Raw genomic sequence first — 20,267 nt, 5'->3', positions numbered from 1 at the left:
AGGGGAAAAACAACCTCCCAGTCTCCAGAGGCTTCCCTCAAACCTCCAGAAGGGGAAAAACAACCTCCCTCCCTACATTCGTCAAGAGTCAAGAATCATAAGGTACAACACTTAATAATAGTCATAGGGTACAATAAGCAATCAAATCATACTAGGAAACAGTCCATATAAATCGTAAGGATACAAGCAGCAAAGTTACAGTCATACATTCCCAAGGGGGTGGGGAGGGGAGATAAGGAGTGATGAGAAGATTAATAGTAGTGGTAGTGCAAACTTTGTAAATAGTTGGACAGTGTTGAGGGAATTATTTGTTTAGCAGAGTGATGGCATTCGGGAAAAACCGTCCTTGTGTCTCGTTATTCTGGTGTGCAGGGCTCTATAGCGTCGTTTTGAGGGTGGGAGTTGAAACAGTTTATTTCCGGGATGTGAGGGGTCTCTAGATATTTTCACAGCCCTCCTTTTGACTCATGCAAGATACAGGTCCTCCATGGAAGGCAGGTTGGTAGTAATTGTGAAGTAAGACTTATCCCGTGAGTTCTCTTGATATGGAGAGCTGATGTTGGTGCTATTTTAACGGAAGGTAGGACCATCTGCTGGGAGTGGAAATCATTATTGCAGTCCTCTTCTTTCATCTCCAAGTCAAAGTCCTCCTTTCTCACGTCTGCGTAAACCAGTGTATAATAGACCCCTTGGTTTAAAATGTCCAACGTTGATATCCTTAGCAATGCGGGCATCCGCCCCAATTGTCTTCTGCCAGGGGTGTTTCCATGAGTGGGCAAACCCCAGATCCAGTTGGCCTAACCAAGTCCGACCGTCCCACGGTTGAAGTTTACTTTGAGTTGGGATTCTTCCGGGCTTCTGATGAAGACTTCGATGCCCCCTGCGCACCCCCCCCCCCGGAACGGTTGCCTAATTATGTCATTCCTGTAATTGCCATCTCCTGCCTGCAACACATGGTCTCATTACCCGCGTTGCATATGCTAAATGATTATTAACGAGCTTTGTAATGAGAAGCAGCAGCCACCCCCCTCCAAAGGCACGCACAAGACAATTAGCTCCACGCCACCGCGAAGAAACCCGGGCCACCCTGGAAGATTAGAGCACGGAGAGAGGCGAGGATCGTTAATGAAGGTTTTTTTTTTTGCATTTTGATGAGCTGTCCAAAACAAAGTAAAAGCCAGGCAAGATTTCCTCGTGGTGCAGAAGCGAAGGCCCTTCGGTGCGCTGAGAGTTGGCCAGCAACCTCTCGGAGTGCCTGAGCTCCGTTTTGCAACGTTGTCAAAACTGCAACCGGTTGCTGAAGTGCAGAGAAGAGCAACTAAGAGGATTAAAGGCCAGGAGACTACAAAGAACAGTTGCAAGAATTGGATATAGGTAGTCTAGAGCAGGGGTCCCCAACCACCGGGGAACCGCCGGGGAACATTTTCTACCGGGCCGCCGGTTTGCTGGGCGCCACCATCTTGTTTTGATGAGAAAGTGCTTCCAGTGAGCTTTTCTGGTTGGAAAGCGGCATTTGGGTCCTGAAGGAATCCTCGTGCCTTAGTTTCATCGAAGGGGGGGCAGCTTCGAACAAAACTAAGGCGCGAGGATTCTTTCAGCACCCAAGGCAAAGCGAGCCAAGCGACCGTCCCGAAGCCAAGCCCATCGACAAAGGTACAAAGGAGGAGTTGAAGGTGGCGGGGAGAAGCGGGGGACGGCTGGCTGGCCGGTTGCTCAGCTCGCCTTGCCATGTGTGCTGATGCCGGTACCAGGCCGCGGATCATTTTGTGACGCCGGTACCGGGCCGTGGCACAAAAAAGGTTGGGGGCCACTGGTCTAGAGGAAAGAAGGACTGGGGAGCCATGATGGCCGTCTTCCAATATTTCAGGGGCTGCCCCCAAAAAGAGGGAGTCAAGCTATTCTCCAAAGCACCTGAGGGCAGGACAAGAAGCCACGGGTGGAAACTAATCAAGGAGAGAAGCAACTTAGAACTAAGGAGGAATTTCCTAACAATGAATTTGACTACTTCTAGGAGACCTCTGAAGTCCCTTCAAGCCTTAGGATACCATGAGTCAGGGAAGGAAGGAGGAAGGAGGGAAGGAAGGAATGCAATGACTTACCTGTCAATGAATACTTCAGCTTCAACCATAACAACACAAGAGCACACAATAGATACAAACTCAAGGTCAACCGCACCAAACTCGATGGCAGGAAATACGACTTCAGCAACAGAGTGGTCAATGTCTGGAATACTCTACCTGACTCTGTGGTTTCTTCCCCAAACCCCAAAAACCTTTAACCTTAGACTGTCTACTATTGACCTCACCCCTTTCCTAAGAGGTCTGTGCATAAGCGCACCAACATGCCTACCGTCCCTGTCCTATTGTTTCTTTTATATTTTTTTTTATTTTTCTTATATGCATCCATGTATTCATAACTATTTATATACTTATACCTATTATCTTGTAAGTGATTGACAAATCAAAATAAACAAATAAAATAAATAAATAAAAATAAATTAAAAGGAAGGAAGGAAGGAAAGGAAGGGAGGGAGGGAGGAAGGAAGGAAGGAGGAAGGAAGGAAGGAAGGAAGGAAGGAAGGAAGGAAGGAAGGAAGGAAGGAAGGAAGGAAGGAAGGAAGGAAGGAAGGAACAATGGGTGAAAACTAATCAAGGAGAGAAGCAACTTGGAATTAAGGAGAAACATCCTAATAGAACAATTAACCAGTGGAACTGCTTGCCACCAGAAGTCATGGTGCTCCATCACTGGAGGTATTGAAGAAGAAGTTGGACAACCGTTTGTCTGAAATATTATAATGTTTTCTGCTTGAGGAGTGGGATGGACTACAAGACCTCAAAGGTCTCTTCCAGCTATATTCTGATTGAAATGGATCTCTCCTTGATAAGTTCCCAATCATTACTTCTTGATCAGTCCTCAGGTGGTTTGGAGAAGAGGTCAACTCCCTCTTCTGTGTGGCAGTTCCTTAGATATTGGAACACATGGCTTCCTTCCTTAGCTACCTTAGCTACGTTGGACGTTCGTGTTGATCTTTTTCATGCTTTATATTATTTTATTATCTTGTAGTAGCCCATTGTAAGCCACCCAGAGTTGCTGGATGACAAGATAGGTGGCCTATAAATGCAGCAAAGAAATAAATAAATATCCCAGATCTCGCCTGGAACACAGCAGGCTATTTAAAGAGGCCTTTCCTCGCCGGAGGAGTTAATTTCACAAACGCGGGAAACAGATCTGTCAGAGGTACCCGGTGTCCTCCAGCCTCCTTCCCCAGGGAAACTTGATGGTTCCAGAGTAATAGAGGTGTCTTCGAGACGCTGACAGGAAGAGGCACCCAGAGCCAGGCCTTTGCAAATGAATCTGTCATGCCATCCTGGACGGCATTCAAGGTTGATATTGGAAGAGCTTCAGAAGGGCTGTCTGGCTGTTGCCCAGGATGTGAAAGCACCTGAGTTACGACAGCAGAAGGAGGGAAGAGCAGAAGAGAAAAGAGATGCGCCAGACTTCAAAGCAGACTTCGAACTTAGCTACTTTATTGTTTTCTGCTAGTCGTACAGGAATCTTCCCAGCCTGGTAGCTTTTGCTTGGGAAAGACCACATAAGCCTTAAAGGCATTTGTAGGTGTTAGATCTGGGAGGACGGTTCAAGAACGGAGGCATGACTCAGATAACAACAGCTTTTTATTAGTGACTTCAGATCTGAGCAACTAATCCCAGCCGCAGCAGCCCCTTATATAGGGCTGGCTGCGGCTAGGCAGCCAATGAAAGCGATTTGAGTTTGCCGCTCTTGGCAGGGCCAATCGCGGCAGCCCGTTTACTAGCCAATCGGATCAGTCTGCGGTGACCAATCACGATCTGCTATTTGCGGGCCAATCAGAGTTGCAGGCTTTCGAGCCTGCTAGTCCGGAACAGTAGGGGTGGGCAGGTCCCACGTTTCCCTCATGTATTGATATAATGTGTTCAGACTAATTCCCCACTTATGCAAGGGGAATGGCATTCTACCGGTTTGGACCGGTTCAGACGAACCGGTAGTTCCAGTGAACCATTTGGGTCCACCCGTCCCTACACTTGTCCGTCCTTTATTTCCACGCTTTGCAGCTGAGCTGATTCGCGTGGCACAGCAGATTGGCGGGCATCACCTGTTTTGCACCCCGGGGCTGCAGTAGAAGGTAAGTCTGCTAGCTGAAAATGGATGGTTTTGAAATGTTGTGCGCGCACAAAGTGCATGCTCGCCGGACCGGTTGTTACACCAGTTGAATCCCACCCCTTGTGCTTATGATGTAAGGAGTTCAGACTATAGGTAGTCCTTGACTGATGACCACGTTTGAGCCCAAAATTTTGGTTACTAAGGGAGACCTTTGTTAAGTGAGTCAGAATGCAGTCTTGCAGGTTGACTCTGCTCATTGCCAGCAGTTCGATTCTGACTCAGCCTTTCGTCCTTCAAGGTCAGCAAAATGAGGACCTAGATTGTTGGGAGGCAATAGGCCGACTCTGTAAACAGGTTGACTATAAATATTTTGGGGGATGCGGTGGCTCTAAGATTCTGAGCTTGTTGATCAAAAAGGTTGGCTGTTCATGTCTACTATCCTTTCAGAGGAGATGGTCATCAAAAAATGCATGAATGTGCAGAGATGGATAGCCTAACTAAATTACTAAAAAAAACCACAACCAAGATAGTGACTACTATAAAACTTGGAATTGCTGGTATGAATGATTAAAGAAAAGGCAATATTCGACAATTGGCTAAGATATGAAATTATGGAGGATGTGCGTTTAATCATAAAATATTCTGTGAAATTAAAACATTAAAAGAACTAGAAGGTAGTGTAACAAGATAGATCACGTCAATTTTAGGGGTGAAAAAAATGTGTAACCATTGCTCAACATCTGCTGCAAAATGTATATATGTATATATATATTTATGGCATTCAGCTTTGTTCGGGTATTTTCCCACGTCATTGTAGTTGTGCTTTTAAAGTTGTAGCAACGTTTCGGCAGAATCTCATCTGCCATCATCAGGCTTCTGTATCGTGTTCATCTGAACACCAGATGAGCTACACCAGATGAACACGATACAGAAGCCTGATGATGGCAGATGGATTCTGCCAGCCTACTAAAGCACAACTAATGGCGTGAAATACTATTTCTGAATGCCATACATATCAGTACCATGAAAACTTAAGAAAACATATATATATTTGTTTATATGTTTGTTTTTTAAAATGTTTTAAATATATGAATCTTAAATAAACTTTATTTTAATTTTTTTAAAAAAAGAAAGGCTGGCAATTCAGCGGTTCGAATCCCTAGCATTGCATAAGGAAATGAGTTCCCGTTACTGATCCCAGCTTCTGCCAACCTAACAGTTCGAAAGCATGTAAAAATGCAAGTAGAAAAATAGGGACCACTTTGGTGGGAAGGTAACAGCATCCCATGTGCCCTTCGGTGTTTAGTCACGCCGGCCACATGATCACGGAGACGTCTTCGGACAGTGCTGGCTCTTTGGCTTTGTAACGGAGATGACCACTGCCCCCTAGAGCCAGAAATGATTAGCACATATGGGCAAGGGAAACCTTTATCTTATAAACAGTTTGACAGTGTTGTGGGAGTTAGTTAGTTAGCAGAGTGATAGCACGGGGGAGCGGGAAATGGCCAACTTTTGGCTAAACTTGAGTTTGAATTAGCTTGAATTTGTTCAGGGTCCTTTATTCTAAAACCACCCAGATGTTGGAATCGGGGTGGGAGAAGTCGGTTAACAGATACCGACCGAACATTTTGCGATATCACACTGGCTTTGCACCTCAGAGCGAGAACCCACTGCTCTGCCTTGCCTGCTGTCGAAAGATGGTTAGATCAGGGCCTCACTTGTTACAGACTGAAAAAACACACACACACGCACACACAAGTCCCCCAACCCTTATCATAGAATTAGCTTGAATTTGGCAAGCGGTCAAGCTTCCCTGCTGCCACCAGTACTGTGCAACAGACCAGAAGGAAACCAGGTTTATATAGTCAAACTCGGTCAATTTGCATTTCTCTCCCCCAGGAGGGAAGTTAAAACGAGAAACAGTTCAGAACAGAGCCGGCCTATTCTGAGTGGGTTATGTCACTGTTGGTTTTCTTGCACAAGCATCATTCATTTTTAATTGGGTATAATACCCGCGCACACTCTCATGTTCCGCTCAGCAGGAGAGCGAGCAATGGAATATTTATAAAGTGCATGGATGCCTTTCAGCGGGTCATTCTGGAGAGCAGTTAAGTCTCTCTCCTCCACGCCTGGAACCTCCAATCTGCTTGGGAACTTGGTTTTCAACCTACAACAGACAAACACACCCACCCGTTCCAAAACAAGAGAATATCCATATCTCGGGGTCGAACAGTGGAGTCCCTGATGCCCTCATGTGCTTGGTTGGTTGTTGGTATGTGTTCCATTGCCTGAGTAGGTAACATCATCCGTGGAAGGGAGTATAGGGTTTGTTTCTTGTTTTATATATCGTAGCTTGCCCTGCCAGTTTTACCCTCTTTGTTTAGGGTATGGTTTTGTCTGCAGAATTGTTTAATCTCTGCTTGTCTGGGTGTTGGCCTCTGGCAGACATGCCTGGAGTGCTTGTTGTTCTCTGCACTTCGTTGTATGCTTGCAACAGTGGTGAATTTCCAAATTTTTCCCTACCGGTGTGCGCGCATGTGCCTAATGCACGCTTTTGCGCGCAGCACAGGACTCAAATACTGACCTCTGTCAAGGCTGGATAGCTGCCTGGAGTATTTTTTTAAGCTCAGCTGAGGTTTGGCAATAGCGCGGATCAGCTAAGCTTCATGTGCGGGTGTGTGCAGCACGAATGTGGAGCTCTGTCAAACCCGGTGAATGGCCTGGAGTGTTTTTAAGCTCAGCTGAGGCACAGCGATCCAATCTGCTGCATGAATCAACTGTGCTAAAAAAAAAAAAAAAACCAAAGAAATATACGAGAGGTAACGGTGGGGGTGGGGGCAGGGTCAGCAAGAGATGGTATTTTGCCAGTCAAAATTTTTGCTATCCGTATGCCAGAACTGGGCCGAACTGGCTGAATACCACATCTGCTTGCAAACCTTTCATTGCCTGACTAGGTAACGTCATCAGTACAAGAGAGTGTGGGGTTTGCTCCGTGTTTTATATACAGTAGCTTGCCCTGGCATCTGGTTTTGTGCTCGGTTATTTCTTGATCAGGTGTTTCCTACTTCACCGTTTGTCTGGTGTTAATCCCTGCTTATCCGGGTGTTGGCTGCTGGAAAGGGCCTTTTTTGTTTCCTTCTTAGCTTTGTTATTGCCCCTTTTGAGCGGTGTGTAAACATGCTTCATCTCTACGTGCCTGTTGATGGCTTCATGGATGATAGGCAGAAGATTAGTGGTGCAGAAGTACAAATACCAACGACGTCTCTTTAATATCACAACAAATGCCAGACTCGTAGTTTTAACTGGGAAACTGGGAACATCTTAGAGATGAAGCCCAAATCTCAGAACACCAGGGCGTTCAAATACCAGCCAAAAATAAACACTGCTCTTACTCACTCGAGATTCACCGCGTCTTTATAGCATCACTCAGCTGTCTTTAGGGTGACCAAAAGCCTGTTGTTACTACCATGATACTACCAGTTCGTGGTTGACTGTCTCAAGAAGACCACATAGATTAGCGGGAGGAAATGACTCAAGCAATGGGGAAATGTTTCTTGGGGCGCCCTAGGCCAGGAGTAGCGAACTGATGCCCCTGTAGAGGTTTCTCGTTCTCCAGTTCCATCGTATCTTTTCCACCCTGGTTGCCCCTGCTTGAATTGATGGTCCAGGAACATCTGGAAGAGGTCCAAAGTCTTGTGTCCCTGCCACAGTCAGAAAGTGTGCTGTAGCTGTCCCCCACACAAAAAGCTAATGCAGTTCTAGGAGATAGTAGTGCTACCTCTGTGTAGAATACCGCGTCCAGTTCTGGTCACCATAAATCAGAACAGACGTTGAGACCGGTGATGGGATTCAGATATTTTTACCACCGGTTCAGTGACCGTGGCTTGGAGGGCATGCTTTGTATGCGGGCACACACTTTTTTCATGGGTGCGCGCACCAAACGTGCCCTTTGCACAGGCACAGAGGCATTTGTGCAGGCGCAGAAGCGTTCTAACTCACCTCTTGCAAGCCTGCACGATCCCAGTTGCTTCAGCAGCTGCCGCGCGGCACTATTCTGTGCCACGCAAAGCAGCTGTGCTACAAATTCAGCGGATAAAGGTGATATGGAAGCCCGGTGCGGGTGGGTAGGCCCAACAGCAGAGCGGTGGAGAGAACGGGGTCAGCCTCCTCTCTGCTCATCTTTGCTAGCGGCTCGGCAGAACCGGGCCGAACCGGTAGAATACCATCACCGGTTGAGACCCTAGAAAAGAGGCGCAGAAAAGAGCAACCAAGAAGAACCAAGGTCCTGGAAGTAGACCCATATGATGGTTGAGGGAACTTGGCGTGTCTCGTATAACGAAGAGAAGGATTAGGAGTGACATGAGAGCAGTCTTCCAATATCAGAGGGCGGCTGCCCCAAAGAACAATGGGTCGATCCGTTCTCCAAAGCACCTGAAGGCACATCGAGAAGCAACAGATGGAAACTCATCAAGGAGAGAGGCAACTTGGAATTCAGGAGAAACTTCCTGACAGTGAGGAACAATCAATCATTGGAACGACTTAGTCTCCAGAAGGTGAAAATACTCCAACACTGGAAGTTTTCAAGAAGAGACTGGACAGCCATTTCCCTGGAGTGGGATAGAGTTTCTTGCTTGAGCAGGAGGTTGGACTAGAAGACCTCTAAGGACCTTTCCAACCCTCTTATTCTATGTTCTAATCTTGTATCTAATAGTCGGAGCACAAGATGAGCATCGAGGCATCTGAACCTTAGACTGACACCTGGCTTCCGTTGCTTTCTTCCTCAAGACCCATTAGACCATTAATAGAAGAAGTCCACACATTGAAATGATGCATGGCCACAATATTCTACTCTTCCTTCTTCAGTGAGGGGTGGAGTCACTGAGATGATACACAACCTTAATATGTGGTTACGGTCCCTTATCCCCGTGTTTCTTCACCCTTGCCCTGTAGGCTTGGAAAAGGCACATTAATACGTCCCCTTAAAGGATGCTTTCTCCTTTCACTTGGTTATTGAGATGGGAAAAGAGGATATAGCCTTCTCTCCTCTAAAACTTAGAAACTCATTTAAGACCCAGTTGGGTCTAGTCTAGTGGTTAAAGCACCAGGGTAGAAAATAGGAGACTTTGAGTTCAAGTCCTCTCTTAGGCATAGAAGCTGGCTGGGTGATTCTGAACTAATCACCGGGAGACAGTGAGTTCTAGTCCCGCCTTAAGTATAGTCAGCTGTGTGACTTTGGGCCAATCATCAGGAAACTGGGAGTTCTAGACCCACCTTAAGTATGGTCAGCTGGATGACTTTGGGCCAATCACCAGGAGGTGGTGAATTCTAGTCCCGCCTTAAGTATGGAAGTCAGCTAGGTGACTTTGACCTATCACCAGGAGATGGTGAGTTCTAGTCCTGCCTTAATTATGGAAGTCAGCTGTGTGACTTTGGGCCAATCATCAGGAAACTGGGAGTTCTAGACCCTCCTTAAGTATAGTCAGCTGGATGACTTTGGGCCAATCACCAGGAGGTGGTGAATTCTAGTCCCGCCTTAAGTATGGAAGTCAGCTAGGTGACTTTGACCTATCACCAGGAGATGGTGAGTTCTAGTCCTGCCTTAATTATGGAAGTCAGCTGTGTGACTTTGGGCCAATCATCAGGAAACTGGGAGTTCTAGACCCACCTTAAGTATAGTCAGCTGGATGACTTTGGGCCAATCACCAGGAGGTGGTGAATTCTAGTCCTGCCTTAAGTATGGAAGTCAGCTAGGTGACTTTGACCTATCACCAGGAGATGGTGAGTTCTAGTCCTGCCTTAATTATGGAAGGCAGCTGTGTGACTTTGGGCTCAATCATCAGGAAACTGGGAGTTCTAGACCCACCTTAAGTGTGAAAGCTGCCTTGGGCCAATCACCAGGAGATGGTGAGTTCTAGTCCTGCCTTAATTATGGAAGGCAGCAGGGTGACTTTGGGCCAACCACCAGGAGATGGTGAGTGCTAGTCACACCTTAAACATGAAAGCTGGCTGGGTGACTTTGGGCCAATCACCCAGAGACGGTGAGTTCCAATCCCGCCTTAAGTATGGAAGTTGTCTGGGTGGTTTTGAGTGAGTCCCTCTATCTCTGTGGTTGTAAGTCGAGCGCTACCAGTACAAAAATTAGAGGAGATAAATTGGTCATATGATATCTATTCTAAGGTCACTTTAGCAGGGCTGACCATCAAACGAACGTGAACTGTTCAGGGAAGGAACTGAACACGGGTGCAAAACTCCGCAGGCGGCCGAGGTGGCTTTGTAAGACACCTGTCGTCCATTTTAGCTCCTACTTTTTTTCCTCCCTCTCTGCGAATTACCAAATTCCAGGGGCCGCACGTGTGGCTATTTCTCAGCGTGCGTGCAAAATGTCAGATTGCAGGAATTAAAAATGTAAATGACGGCATCTAATTAACCAGTTGACAGCGGAGCGCAGCTGCTGGTGATAGTGAGTGATTACCTTCTGCAAATCCTGTCCTCCGTGGTCCAAACGTACTTAAAAGCCAGGGAGAAGCGGGGGGGGACACCCCCCCCCCAAAATGACAGTCTCCTGAAGAAGCCCAGGTCTCCGCGCGTAAATCTTCACACTGCATGAAGGTGGTTTCAAAGGCCTCTTGGCTACAGTGAGGTGTTGCAACTCAGACCAGACACCGACTGAATTCTCAAGCCTGCTTATCAAAGTTTCTCTGATTTCTGTACAGGTGAGCTCTCCACTTACGACCAAAAGTGGGACTAGAATTTTCATGGTGAAGCAAGGCAGGTGTTAAGGAATCAGGGCCCCGATTTTATGACCCTTTTTTGCCACAGTCGTTAAGGGTCTCTCCACAACTGTTATGTGAACCATATGGTTGTTAAGAGGATCCAAATTCCCCCCTTGACTTCGCCTGGGAAAGGCCGCAGATGGAGATCGCATCACCCCACGAGGCTACAACCATCGTAGATACACGCTAGTTGTCAATTTGTCTGAATGTTGATCCCACGATGTGGGGTTTTCCGTGAGTGGTACGGTGGCCTAGAGGTGGAGCTCTGGCCTCACCATCAGGAGACTGTGAGTTCGATCCTAGGTAGAGGCAGATATTTCTCTCTCTGGGCACGATGAGAAGAGATCTGCCGAACAAAACTCTGCATCAGCGACAAGAAAGGCATCCGGCCAGTAAACACTCAACTCCGTTCAGTTGCCTAGACTCCACCCCGATGCAAGGGGTTATGAGGTCATTCAAAGGAGATGATGAGGTGGGGATTCTGTCACAGCTGTAAGGTCAAGAAACTGGTTGTGAGTCACTTTTTTTACAGCGCCATTGTAACATTGAATGCCAACTGAATAAACTGTTGTAAGTCAAGGACTATCGGTGGCAGCTTCTTGCCTTGAGAAGTACCGGTAGCTCTCGACGTACGACCACAATAGAGCCCGAAACTTCTACGTTCATACTTACACTTGTTTTCCTCATACACGCCTGACAGACTAAATTAAATAAAGAAAACCTAAGATGATTAAAGACAAAAGCATATGAAGAATGGCTGTGGGATTTGGGTCCGGCTAGTCTGGAGAAAGGAAGGACTAGCGGGGGACCTAGAGAAGTCTTCCAATATTTGAGGGGCTGCCACAATGAAGGGTGGGGGGGGTGTCAACTTATTCTCCAAGGCACCCGAAAGCAGGATAAGAAACAACGGATGGAGAACAATTAAACAATTAAACAATTAAACAAGTGGAACCACTTGCCTCGTTGTGAATTCTCCAACACTGGAAGTTTTAAAGAAAAGATTTGTCTGAAGGGATATAGGATCACCTGCTTGAGCATAGGGTTGGACTAGAAGACCTCCAAGGTGCCTTCCAACTCCGTTATTCTGTTATTTTTACATCTAGCCTGGTTTGTTTTTTTAACGGGGTTCTCACTCTTTTTGCTTTATTCCCCTCCAGGTATTACTCAGATATTGGCAAGATGCCAGCGATTAGTGACCAGGATATGAATGCTTATCTAGCTGAGCAGTCGCGCATGCACATGAATGAGTTCAACACTATGAGCGCACTCTCCGAGATCTACTCGTATGTGGGCAAGTACAGCGAAGAGGTGAGCCTGGGGCGGTGAGGGCCCCGTGTGCCAATGGGTGAACTAACCTTTAGTTGTGTCCTTCAGCCCGTTTTATGGATTTCTTAAGACTCGGGGGGGAGTCAAAACCAATTGGGTTTTGCAATTGGCGTATCCTTTGATATGAGGGGCATACACGCCTGCAAATCATTCCACGGAGTCATCCAGAATAGTGTTTCTCTACCTCACCAATTTAAATGGGGGGGGGGGACTTAACATGGCTGCCTGGGGGAATTCTGGGAGTTGAAGTCTCCCCAACTTAAAGTCGCCACGGATGAGAAACTCTGGTCTATACCATAAGAATTGGAAGGGACCTTGAGGAGCATCGAGTCTGTCTATAGGTTGGTTGGTTGGTTGGTTGGATGGATGGATGGATGGGTAATGGATGGATCATGGATGGATGGATCATGGATGGATGGATGGATGGATCATGAATGGATGGGTGGGTGGATCATGGATGGATGGATCATGGATGGATGGGTGGGTGGATCATGGATGGATGGATCAGGGAGGGAGGAAGGCAGGCAGGCAGTCCTGGAATTTTGGATGTATGTATGTAAGGAGGGAGGGAGGAGGAGGGATGTAAATAGAGAGGGAGGGAGGGATGGATGGATGGATGGATGGATGGATGGATGGGTTATGGATGGATCATGGATGGATGGGTGGGTGGATCAGGGAGGGAGGGAGGGAGGGAGGGAGGGAGGGAGGAAGGAAGGAAGGAAGGAAGGAAGGAAGGAAGGAAGGAAGGAAGGAAGGAAGGAAGGGAGACCTGGAGGTATGGATGTATGTATGTAAGTAGGGAGGGAGGGAGGGAGGTATGGAAGGATGGATGGATGGTTGATTGGTCTGGAATTTAGGATGGATGGATGAATGGTTGGATAGATGGATGGATGGATGGAAGGAAGGAGGGAAGGAAGGAAAGCCTGGGATTTTGGATGTATGTATGCATGTATGTAGGGAGGGAGGGAGGAAGGGATAGTTGATTGATTGGTCTGATATTTAGGATAGAGGGATGGATGGATGGATGGAGGAATTGTTGGATAGATAGACGGAAGGAAGGCCTGGAATTTTGGACGTATGTATGTATGTGTGTATTTATGTATGATGTATACCTCTTGGAGAGTTGTGGTAGCACAGTGGTTAGAAAGCAGTGTTGCAGGCTAGTACTGCCGACTGCCAGCAGTTTGATCCTGACCAGTTCTGGGTTGACTCAGCCTTCCATCTTTCCGAGGTGGGTAAAATGAGGACCCAGATTGTTGGGGGACAAGAGGCTGACTCTATAAACCACTTAGAGAGGGCTGTAAAGCACCGTGAAGCGGTATATAAGTCTAAGGGCTCATGCTGTTCATCCCTACTTAATTGGATTGCAGTTCACTTCAATAGATCAATCATGACTACATGTTTAAGCACTTGCCCAAAAGCTAAATTTAAATAATGTTAACCATTGGTCAAGGGTTCTGTATAGTGTGTGTGTGTGTGTGTGTGTGTGTGTGTGTGTGTGTTATTTTGACAGTTTAGTATATTCTGTGAACCCAGCACATTGGGTCAGGGTGTGATTTAATCTGTTTTTCCTACCACCAAAATGAACTCACGCAGACCAGGTCAAGCGTGTTAGAGATGAGCAGGATGACCATAAGCTAAATGAACAAACTAGGTTTGCAAAACCCAGGAAGCAGGCCAACTTTGTGCAAACACCCACCTTCAATCTTGCTGCAAATGTAGCTAAAGTGAAACCCCACAATCTGTTTTTTGTTGATGAACCGCTTGTGAGAACATAATGATTCTAGGCTGGTTCCTCTCTTGACTCCTCCTTCAGGTTCTGCCTCTCCTTCTCCTACAGCAATGATGGCGAACCTTTTGGTTGTGGTGTGCCTAAAGCACACATGGGTGCTGGCACCCACAATACAATGTGCCTCACCCCCCATGCATGCACGCAGAACACTTCCAACCCCGCCCCTTTACCTGCACTGCACATGCACGCACCTCCCAGCTGATTTTCAGCCTGTTTGAGGCCCTTTTGGCTCTCCCGGAGGCTCGAAGGAAGCCTCTGCAGGCTCAGGAGTCCGGAAAATGGGCCTGTTTTGACATGTCCGGTATTTCCAGAAGGCCCATTTTTCAGCCTCCCGAGGCTGCAGAGGCTTCCTTCGAGCCTCCGGGAGGGCGAAAACAGCCTCAAATGGGCCGAAAATCAGCTGGGAGGTGCACGCATGCGCAGTGCATGGTAAATTTGGCTGGGGTTCGCGTGCCCTAAGTTTGCCATCGCGGCCCTCCAAGCTTACCCTTATGGGGTACCTTTAAGAGATCGTGTTGAAGATCTTCCCTTTTTTTATTCTCCTTTCTCCGTTCCTCACAGATCCTTGGAGCCCTCAATCAGGACGACCAAGCCGGAAAGCAGAAACTCACCTACAAACTTGAACAAGTTATAACCCTCATGAGCATAGACAGCTGAGAACTTGCCCCACTTAGAGGGGGACTTTCCAGGAGGGATTCGACACAAAACAAATGAACAAAAAAAGAACTTTCACACACACACACACACACACACACACACAAACACACACACACAAAAAACCAAGCCGTGCCTCAGTTCAGTTTTCATCAAGTGCAAGTTTCCAACTGGCTGCCGAGGAGAGTTGCCAGAAGACGCCTAGACGTCTCTGAGCCTCACCTGCTGGACCTACCAACACCAAGGAACTAGTCCTCCGGGATTTTGAGGGACCTCTTCACAAGAAGGACTCCCCGAAGACAGGGAGTGTTCAGGATGGAGTCCCTGGCAGGTTTCCTCCTTGGTGGCAACCAGAATGTACCACTGCCTGCTCCACTGAAACCGAGCAGGAGTAACGTTGGGGTTCACCTCCATCATGCTTTGCTGCTTTGAGGGCACGCCATCCACGGGCGGAGAGGAGGCCCGCGGTTCATTCAGAAGCTGCGCCAAGGGAGAAGTTGCTCTCTTGCCCTCGGAAGTCCCACCATTGTGGTTGGGGGGAGAAAAAACAAACAAACACAAGAAAAACAATGGCTGCCTCTCCTCGATCTTTGTCCTCATGAAGAGGAACCAGGAGGAACATCATGGAAAGAAAGGCCCTCAGGGGCCTGTGAACCAAGAGGACTGTCCACCAATCTCTGGAGATTGGGTGGAGAAGGGAAGTCCGCCTTTTTCTCTCTTCCCCTCTTCTGATTTTCATTCGGTTTCCTTTTTTCGGTTGGGTTGGGTTGGGTTGGGTTTGGTTTGGTCAATCATGGTTACTTTCGTTGTAGTGGAAAGAGAACTGTTCTCCCAAGCTTGAGTCATCTATGTGTCCCCACCTGTTCCTTCTCTGGTTACTAAGCAAGGGGTCTTCCAACTTGGCAGGTTTAAGACTTGTGGCCTTCAACTCCTGGAATTCCTGAGCCAACGTGACTGGAGGAGGAATCCTGGGAGTTGAAGTCCACAAGTGTTAATGCTGTCAAGTTTGAAGAGCTCTTGAGTTACCTACTTGAATGAGACCTCCAGATCCTTTGCTTCCTCTTCCAAAACCAGCCACGGTGTATTTGCTGAAGGAAAGTCAACCCAAGTCGTGGCCTCTCCCTGAAGACCCTTCCAAAGCGTATCTCCTGTTTTCTCTCTGGATCGCCTTCCTCAACCACAAGAGCACAGCCAAGACCCAGAAATAAAAACCGGCGCTGTAGATAACGTAGAGATCCTAGGACGGAATTGAAGGGCGGGGAGGTGAAGATAAGAGTTTCTTCTTGTGAGTCATCAGGGATGTGGTGGCTCAGGGGCTAAGATGCTGAGCTTGTCGATCAGAAAGGTTGGCAGTTCGGCGGTTCGAATCCCTAGTGCCACGTAACGGAGTGAGCTCCCATTATTTGTCCCGGCTTCTGCCAACCTAGCAGTTTGGAAGCACATAAAAAAATGCAAGTAGGAAAATAGGCACCCCTTTGGCAGGAAGGGAACAGCGTTCCATGCGCCTTCGAAGGCGTTTAGTTCTGCCGGCCACACGACCCATGGAGACGTGTCTTCGGACAGCGCTGGCTCTTCTTCGGCTTTGTAATGGAGATGAGCGCCACCCCCCTAGAGCTGGAAACGACTAACACGTAGGTGCGAGAGGAAGCTTTGCCTTATTGTGAGTCATTGGCAGGCGTTTTTGTGTTGCGTTTCCCAACACAATGGAAAGTTCCAAAAGCCATAATATCATCTACCCAATTTGCTGCCAGATCTTTCTCTGTGAAGGCATCATTACAGCTAGAATCAATCAATCAATTAGAATAGAGCTGGAAGGGGCCTTCGAGGTCTTCTAGCCCGCCCGCCCCTACTCAGGCAGGAGATCCTATATCACTTCAGACCAGTGGCTGTCCAGTCTTTTCTTTAAAAACTCCAGTGAGGAAGCCTCTACCGTTTCTAATGGCAAGTTGTTCCCCTGGTTAATTGTCCTACCTGTTAGGAAGTTTCTCCTTAATTCTGGGTTGCTTTCTCTCCTTGATTAGTTTCCATCTCTTGTTTCTTGTCCTGCCCTCTTGTTCTTTGGGAAATAAATTGAGCCCCCTCCTCTTTGTGGCAGCCCCTCCATTATTGGAATACTATTCTCATGCCTTCTTTTCTCTAGACTAGCCAAATCCATTTCCTGCAGCCGTTCTTCGGCTGTTTTGGTCTCCAGGCTCTTCAATGATTAGGCCTCATCTCAAGTGCTCTTCTCTGCCCTTGTCCCAAAGTCAGTTTGAACGCATGAATTCGTCCACCTCCCCCCGGTCAAACCCACGAGTGGATTTTTCACGAGTGGATGATAAGCGGGGAAATCGGGAAAGCATCCCTCCTCAAAACCTGTAGGGCTTCTGCAGATTTATCCTGGACACCGCGTGAAGGACAGTAGAATCGGTGAACCTTGTCTTGGGTTCATTCTCAAGAGGGGTTCGTAGATGCTGGTTGTAACCAGGGTGGGATTCAGCCGGTTTAGGACGGTTCGGGCGAAAACGGGAAGTTAAATTCACATCCGGTTTGCCGAATCGGCAGTTGAACTGACCGGCTGGCCCCGCCCACTCCAACCCACCCCTCCCGGGAGTTTCCGTGGGGGCCTGTTTGGGCTCTGGGAGGGAGAAAATGGTCCGTTTGGAATCCTGTTTCCAGCTTCCGGAGGGCCTCCAGACTCTGGGGGAGGCTATTTGTGCTCTCCCAGAGGCCCGAGGGAAGCCTCCGGACTCCGGGGAAGGTGAAAAACAGCCCTCCCGGAAGTTCTGGTAGGCCACGCCCACCGTGGCCATGCCTACCCACCAACCAGGCAGCAAACCAGTTGCTGGGATTTTTGAATCCCGCCTCTGGTTGTAACCCCACAATCAAGGTCCTGTCCCCCTTCTATGTCTCAGCCCTTTGAGATAGTACAGACTTTGGCCTCTAAGATACGCATCACTAACGCTGTTCCAGAGAGTCCTTGACTTACGACAGTTCATTTAGTGACCGTTTGAAGTTATGATGGCACTGGGGGGAAAAAAAGGGGACTTTACAACCGTTTTTACGACACTGAGGACCATGGCAGCATCCCCTTAGTCACATAATCAAAATTGAACCGAATGGCAATGGGTTCATATTTAGGATGGCTTACACCATCCCAGGGGTCACATGATCCCCTTTTTGCGACCTTCTGACAAGCCAGGAATCCCGATTCACTTAACGAGAGCAGGACTAATGGAACAAGGGCAGCGGTTCGCTTAACAACGGTAGCGAGAACCGTCATGATGCGGGGCGAAACTCGCTTCACAAAGGTCCCATCTTAGCAGCATAGATTTTGGGCTCCGTTAACGGTCGTAAGTCAAGGACTCTCTGGACGATGAAAAGGAAGCCAGAGAAGGAATTGCAGAGAGATCCACCTTGGAAGAGGGAGGGATAAACGGGTGAAGGAAGCATCCGGGGAAGAATTGGTGGAGAAAACAAAACCCCAACTGACGGAGGGGAACTATTGAGAGAATGACAGGACAGAACAGGCCTCTCCTGAAAAGTAGTTTTAAAACCGCCGTTTGGGGTCTCCGAGTTTTGGATTCGTACAGAGTCAACTTTTTATTTCAACTTCGAACACCTCAAGGGAACAGGCAGAAGAACACGATTCCCACAAAATGGTCAGAAATAGGAAGCAGTTGGGCTCTCTCCCATCTCTTCGGAGTTTTTTATTTTTCACTCCTTTCTCTCTTTTCTCTCATTGGACCTGGGTGATGCAAACAAATCTTCCTTAGGGCTTGTTTTATTTCTGGGTCTTAGGCAGGATCGAGATTGTCTCTTAAGGAACCCTTTTTTGAATGAGGGAATATCTGGCTTCCTCTGTTCACATTTCTGATTTCTAATTCCTTCCTTCCTTCCCTTCTTCCTTTCTCTCTTTATTTTCCCTTTCTTTTCCTTTTTCCCCTTTCCCTTTCTCATTTATCTCCTCCCTCCCTCCCTTTCTTCCTTTCCCTTCCTTCCTTCTCCATCCCCTTCTTTATGTCCCTTTTCTCTCCTTCCTTTCTTCCATTTTCCTTCGTTCCTTTCTTTCCTCCCTTCTTTTACCTTCATTTCTTTCTCTCCTTCCTCCCTCTCTCCCTTTCTTCCTTCTTCTCTACTTCCTTCCTCCTCTTACTTACGTCTCTTATTTCTTTCCCTTCCTGCTGTCTTTTACCTTTATTCTTTCTCTCCTTCCTTCTTCCCATCCACCCATCCTTCCTCCCTTTCTTCCTTCTTCTCTACTTCCTTCCTCCTCTTACTTCGTCTCTTATTTCTTTCCCTTCCTGCTGTCTTTTACCTTTATTCTTTCTCTCCTTCCTTCTTCCCATCCACCCATCCTTCCTCCCTTTCTTCCTTCTTCTCTACTTCCTTCCTCCTCTTACTTACGTCTCTTATTTCTTTCCCTTCCTGCTGTCTTTTACCTTTATTCTTTCTCTCATTCCTTCTTCCCATCCACCCATCCTTCCTCCCTTTCTTCCTTCTTCTCTACTTCCTTCCTCCTCTTATTTATGTCTCTTATTTCTTTCCCTTCCTGCTTTCTTTTACCTTTATTCTTTCTCTCCTTCCTTCTTCCCATCCACCCATCCTTCCTCCCTTTCTTCCTTCTTCTCTACCTCCTTCCTCCTCTTATTTACGTCTCTTATTTCTTTCCCTTCCTGCTGTCTTTTACCTTTATTCTTTCTCTCCTTCCTTCTTCCCATCCACCCATCCTTCCTCCCTTTCTTCCTTCTTCTCTACTTACTCCCTCCTCTTATTTACCTCTCCCTCCCTCCCTTCTTTCTTCTCATTTCCATTTCCCTCCTTCCCTCCCTCCTCTCATTCCCACTCCTTCCTCCCTTCCTCAAAACAATTCTGATTTGATCCTGGAAAACACCTCACACTTCTCCGAGCCAACAGTATCCGTTCTAAACTAGCTGTGATCAAATAACTCCGTTCCTGAATTCAGTGTTCAACAACATCTTTCTTCAATGTTCTGACACGTTTTTCTACAAATTCTGCTGAGCTTTGATTCCCTAACAGCAGAGGTGGTATTCAGCCGGTTTGGAGCAGTTCTGGCGTACTGGTAGTGAAAATTTTGACTGGTTCCGAGAACCGGCTAACACCACCTCTGGTATGCGCACACATAGAACCATGCATAGACCCAGTAGGAAAAATTTGGAAGCCCAACCACTGCCTAACAGTGCATTTTGGCTTGACTCAAGCCATCTAAAGTGCCATCTCCTTCCAAAAAAATCCAGAACTCTGGGGAATTTAGCAAACTTTAGACGGATTTGATTGCTGGAACATGGAAACCTGGCAGGAATGTGAAAGAAATCCCCGTTATTCACCTCCACCCCTCCCTGTTTATTATCACAAGTAGTCCTCAACTTGTAACCATCCGTTTAGTGGCCGTTCAAAGTTACAACAGGCCTGAAAAAAAAGTGATGTGTGACCGTTTTTCACACTTTACGACCGTTGCAGCCTCCCCTATGGGTCAGGCGATCAAAATTCAGATGCTCAGCAACCATATTTATGACGGTTGCAGTGTTTTGGGGTCACCTGATCCCCTTTTGAGATCTTCTGATGAACAAAGTCCACGGGGG

The 20,267-nt window shown here is 47.4% G+C and overlaps 1 protein-coding gene across 1 annotated transcript in view; it reads left to right on the top strand.

Annotated features, from left to right (window-relative positions):
* PLXNA4 (plexin A4) overlaps positions 1–15,241 on the top strand; it is a 546,538-nt gene extending 531,297 nt beyond the window's left edge. The window contains exons 31-32 of the mRNA XM_087935355.1: positions 12,071–12,221; positions 14,593–15,241. Of these exons, the coding sequence (XP_087791481.1) occupies positions 12,071–12,221; positions 14,593–14,688 (247 nt within the window). The 3' untranslated portion in view covers positions 14,689–15,241. The remainder of the gene's footprint in view (positions 1–12,070; positions 12,222–14,592) is intronic.
* The last annotated feature ends 5,026 nt before the right edge of the window (positions 15,242–20,267 follow it).

This window comes from Pseudonaja textilis, chromosome 5 (genome assembly GCF_049901715.1).
Source record: "Pseudonaja textilis isolate UNSWEBS1 chromosome 5, rPseTex1.2, whole genome shotgun sequence".
In the NCBI taxonomy this organism is placed as follows: Eukaryota; Metazoa; Chordata; class Lepidosauria; order Squamata; family Elapidae; genus Pseudonaja; species Pseudonaja textilis.
Note: the sequence above shows the minus strand (reverse complement) of the source record. Positions and strands in the feature narration are given on the sequence as shown.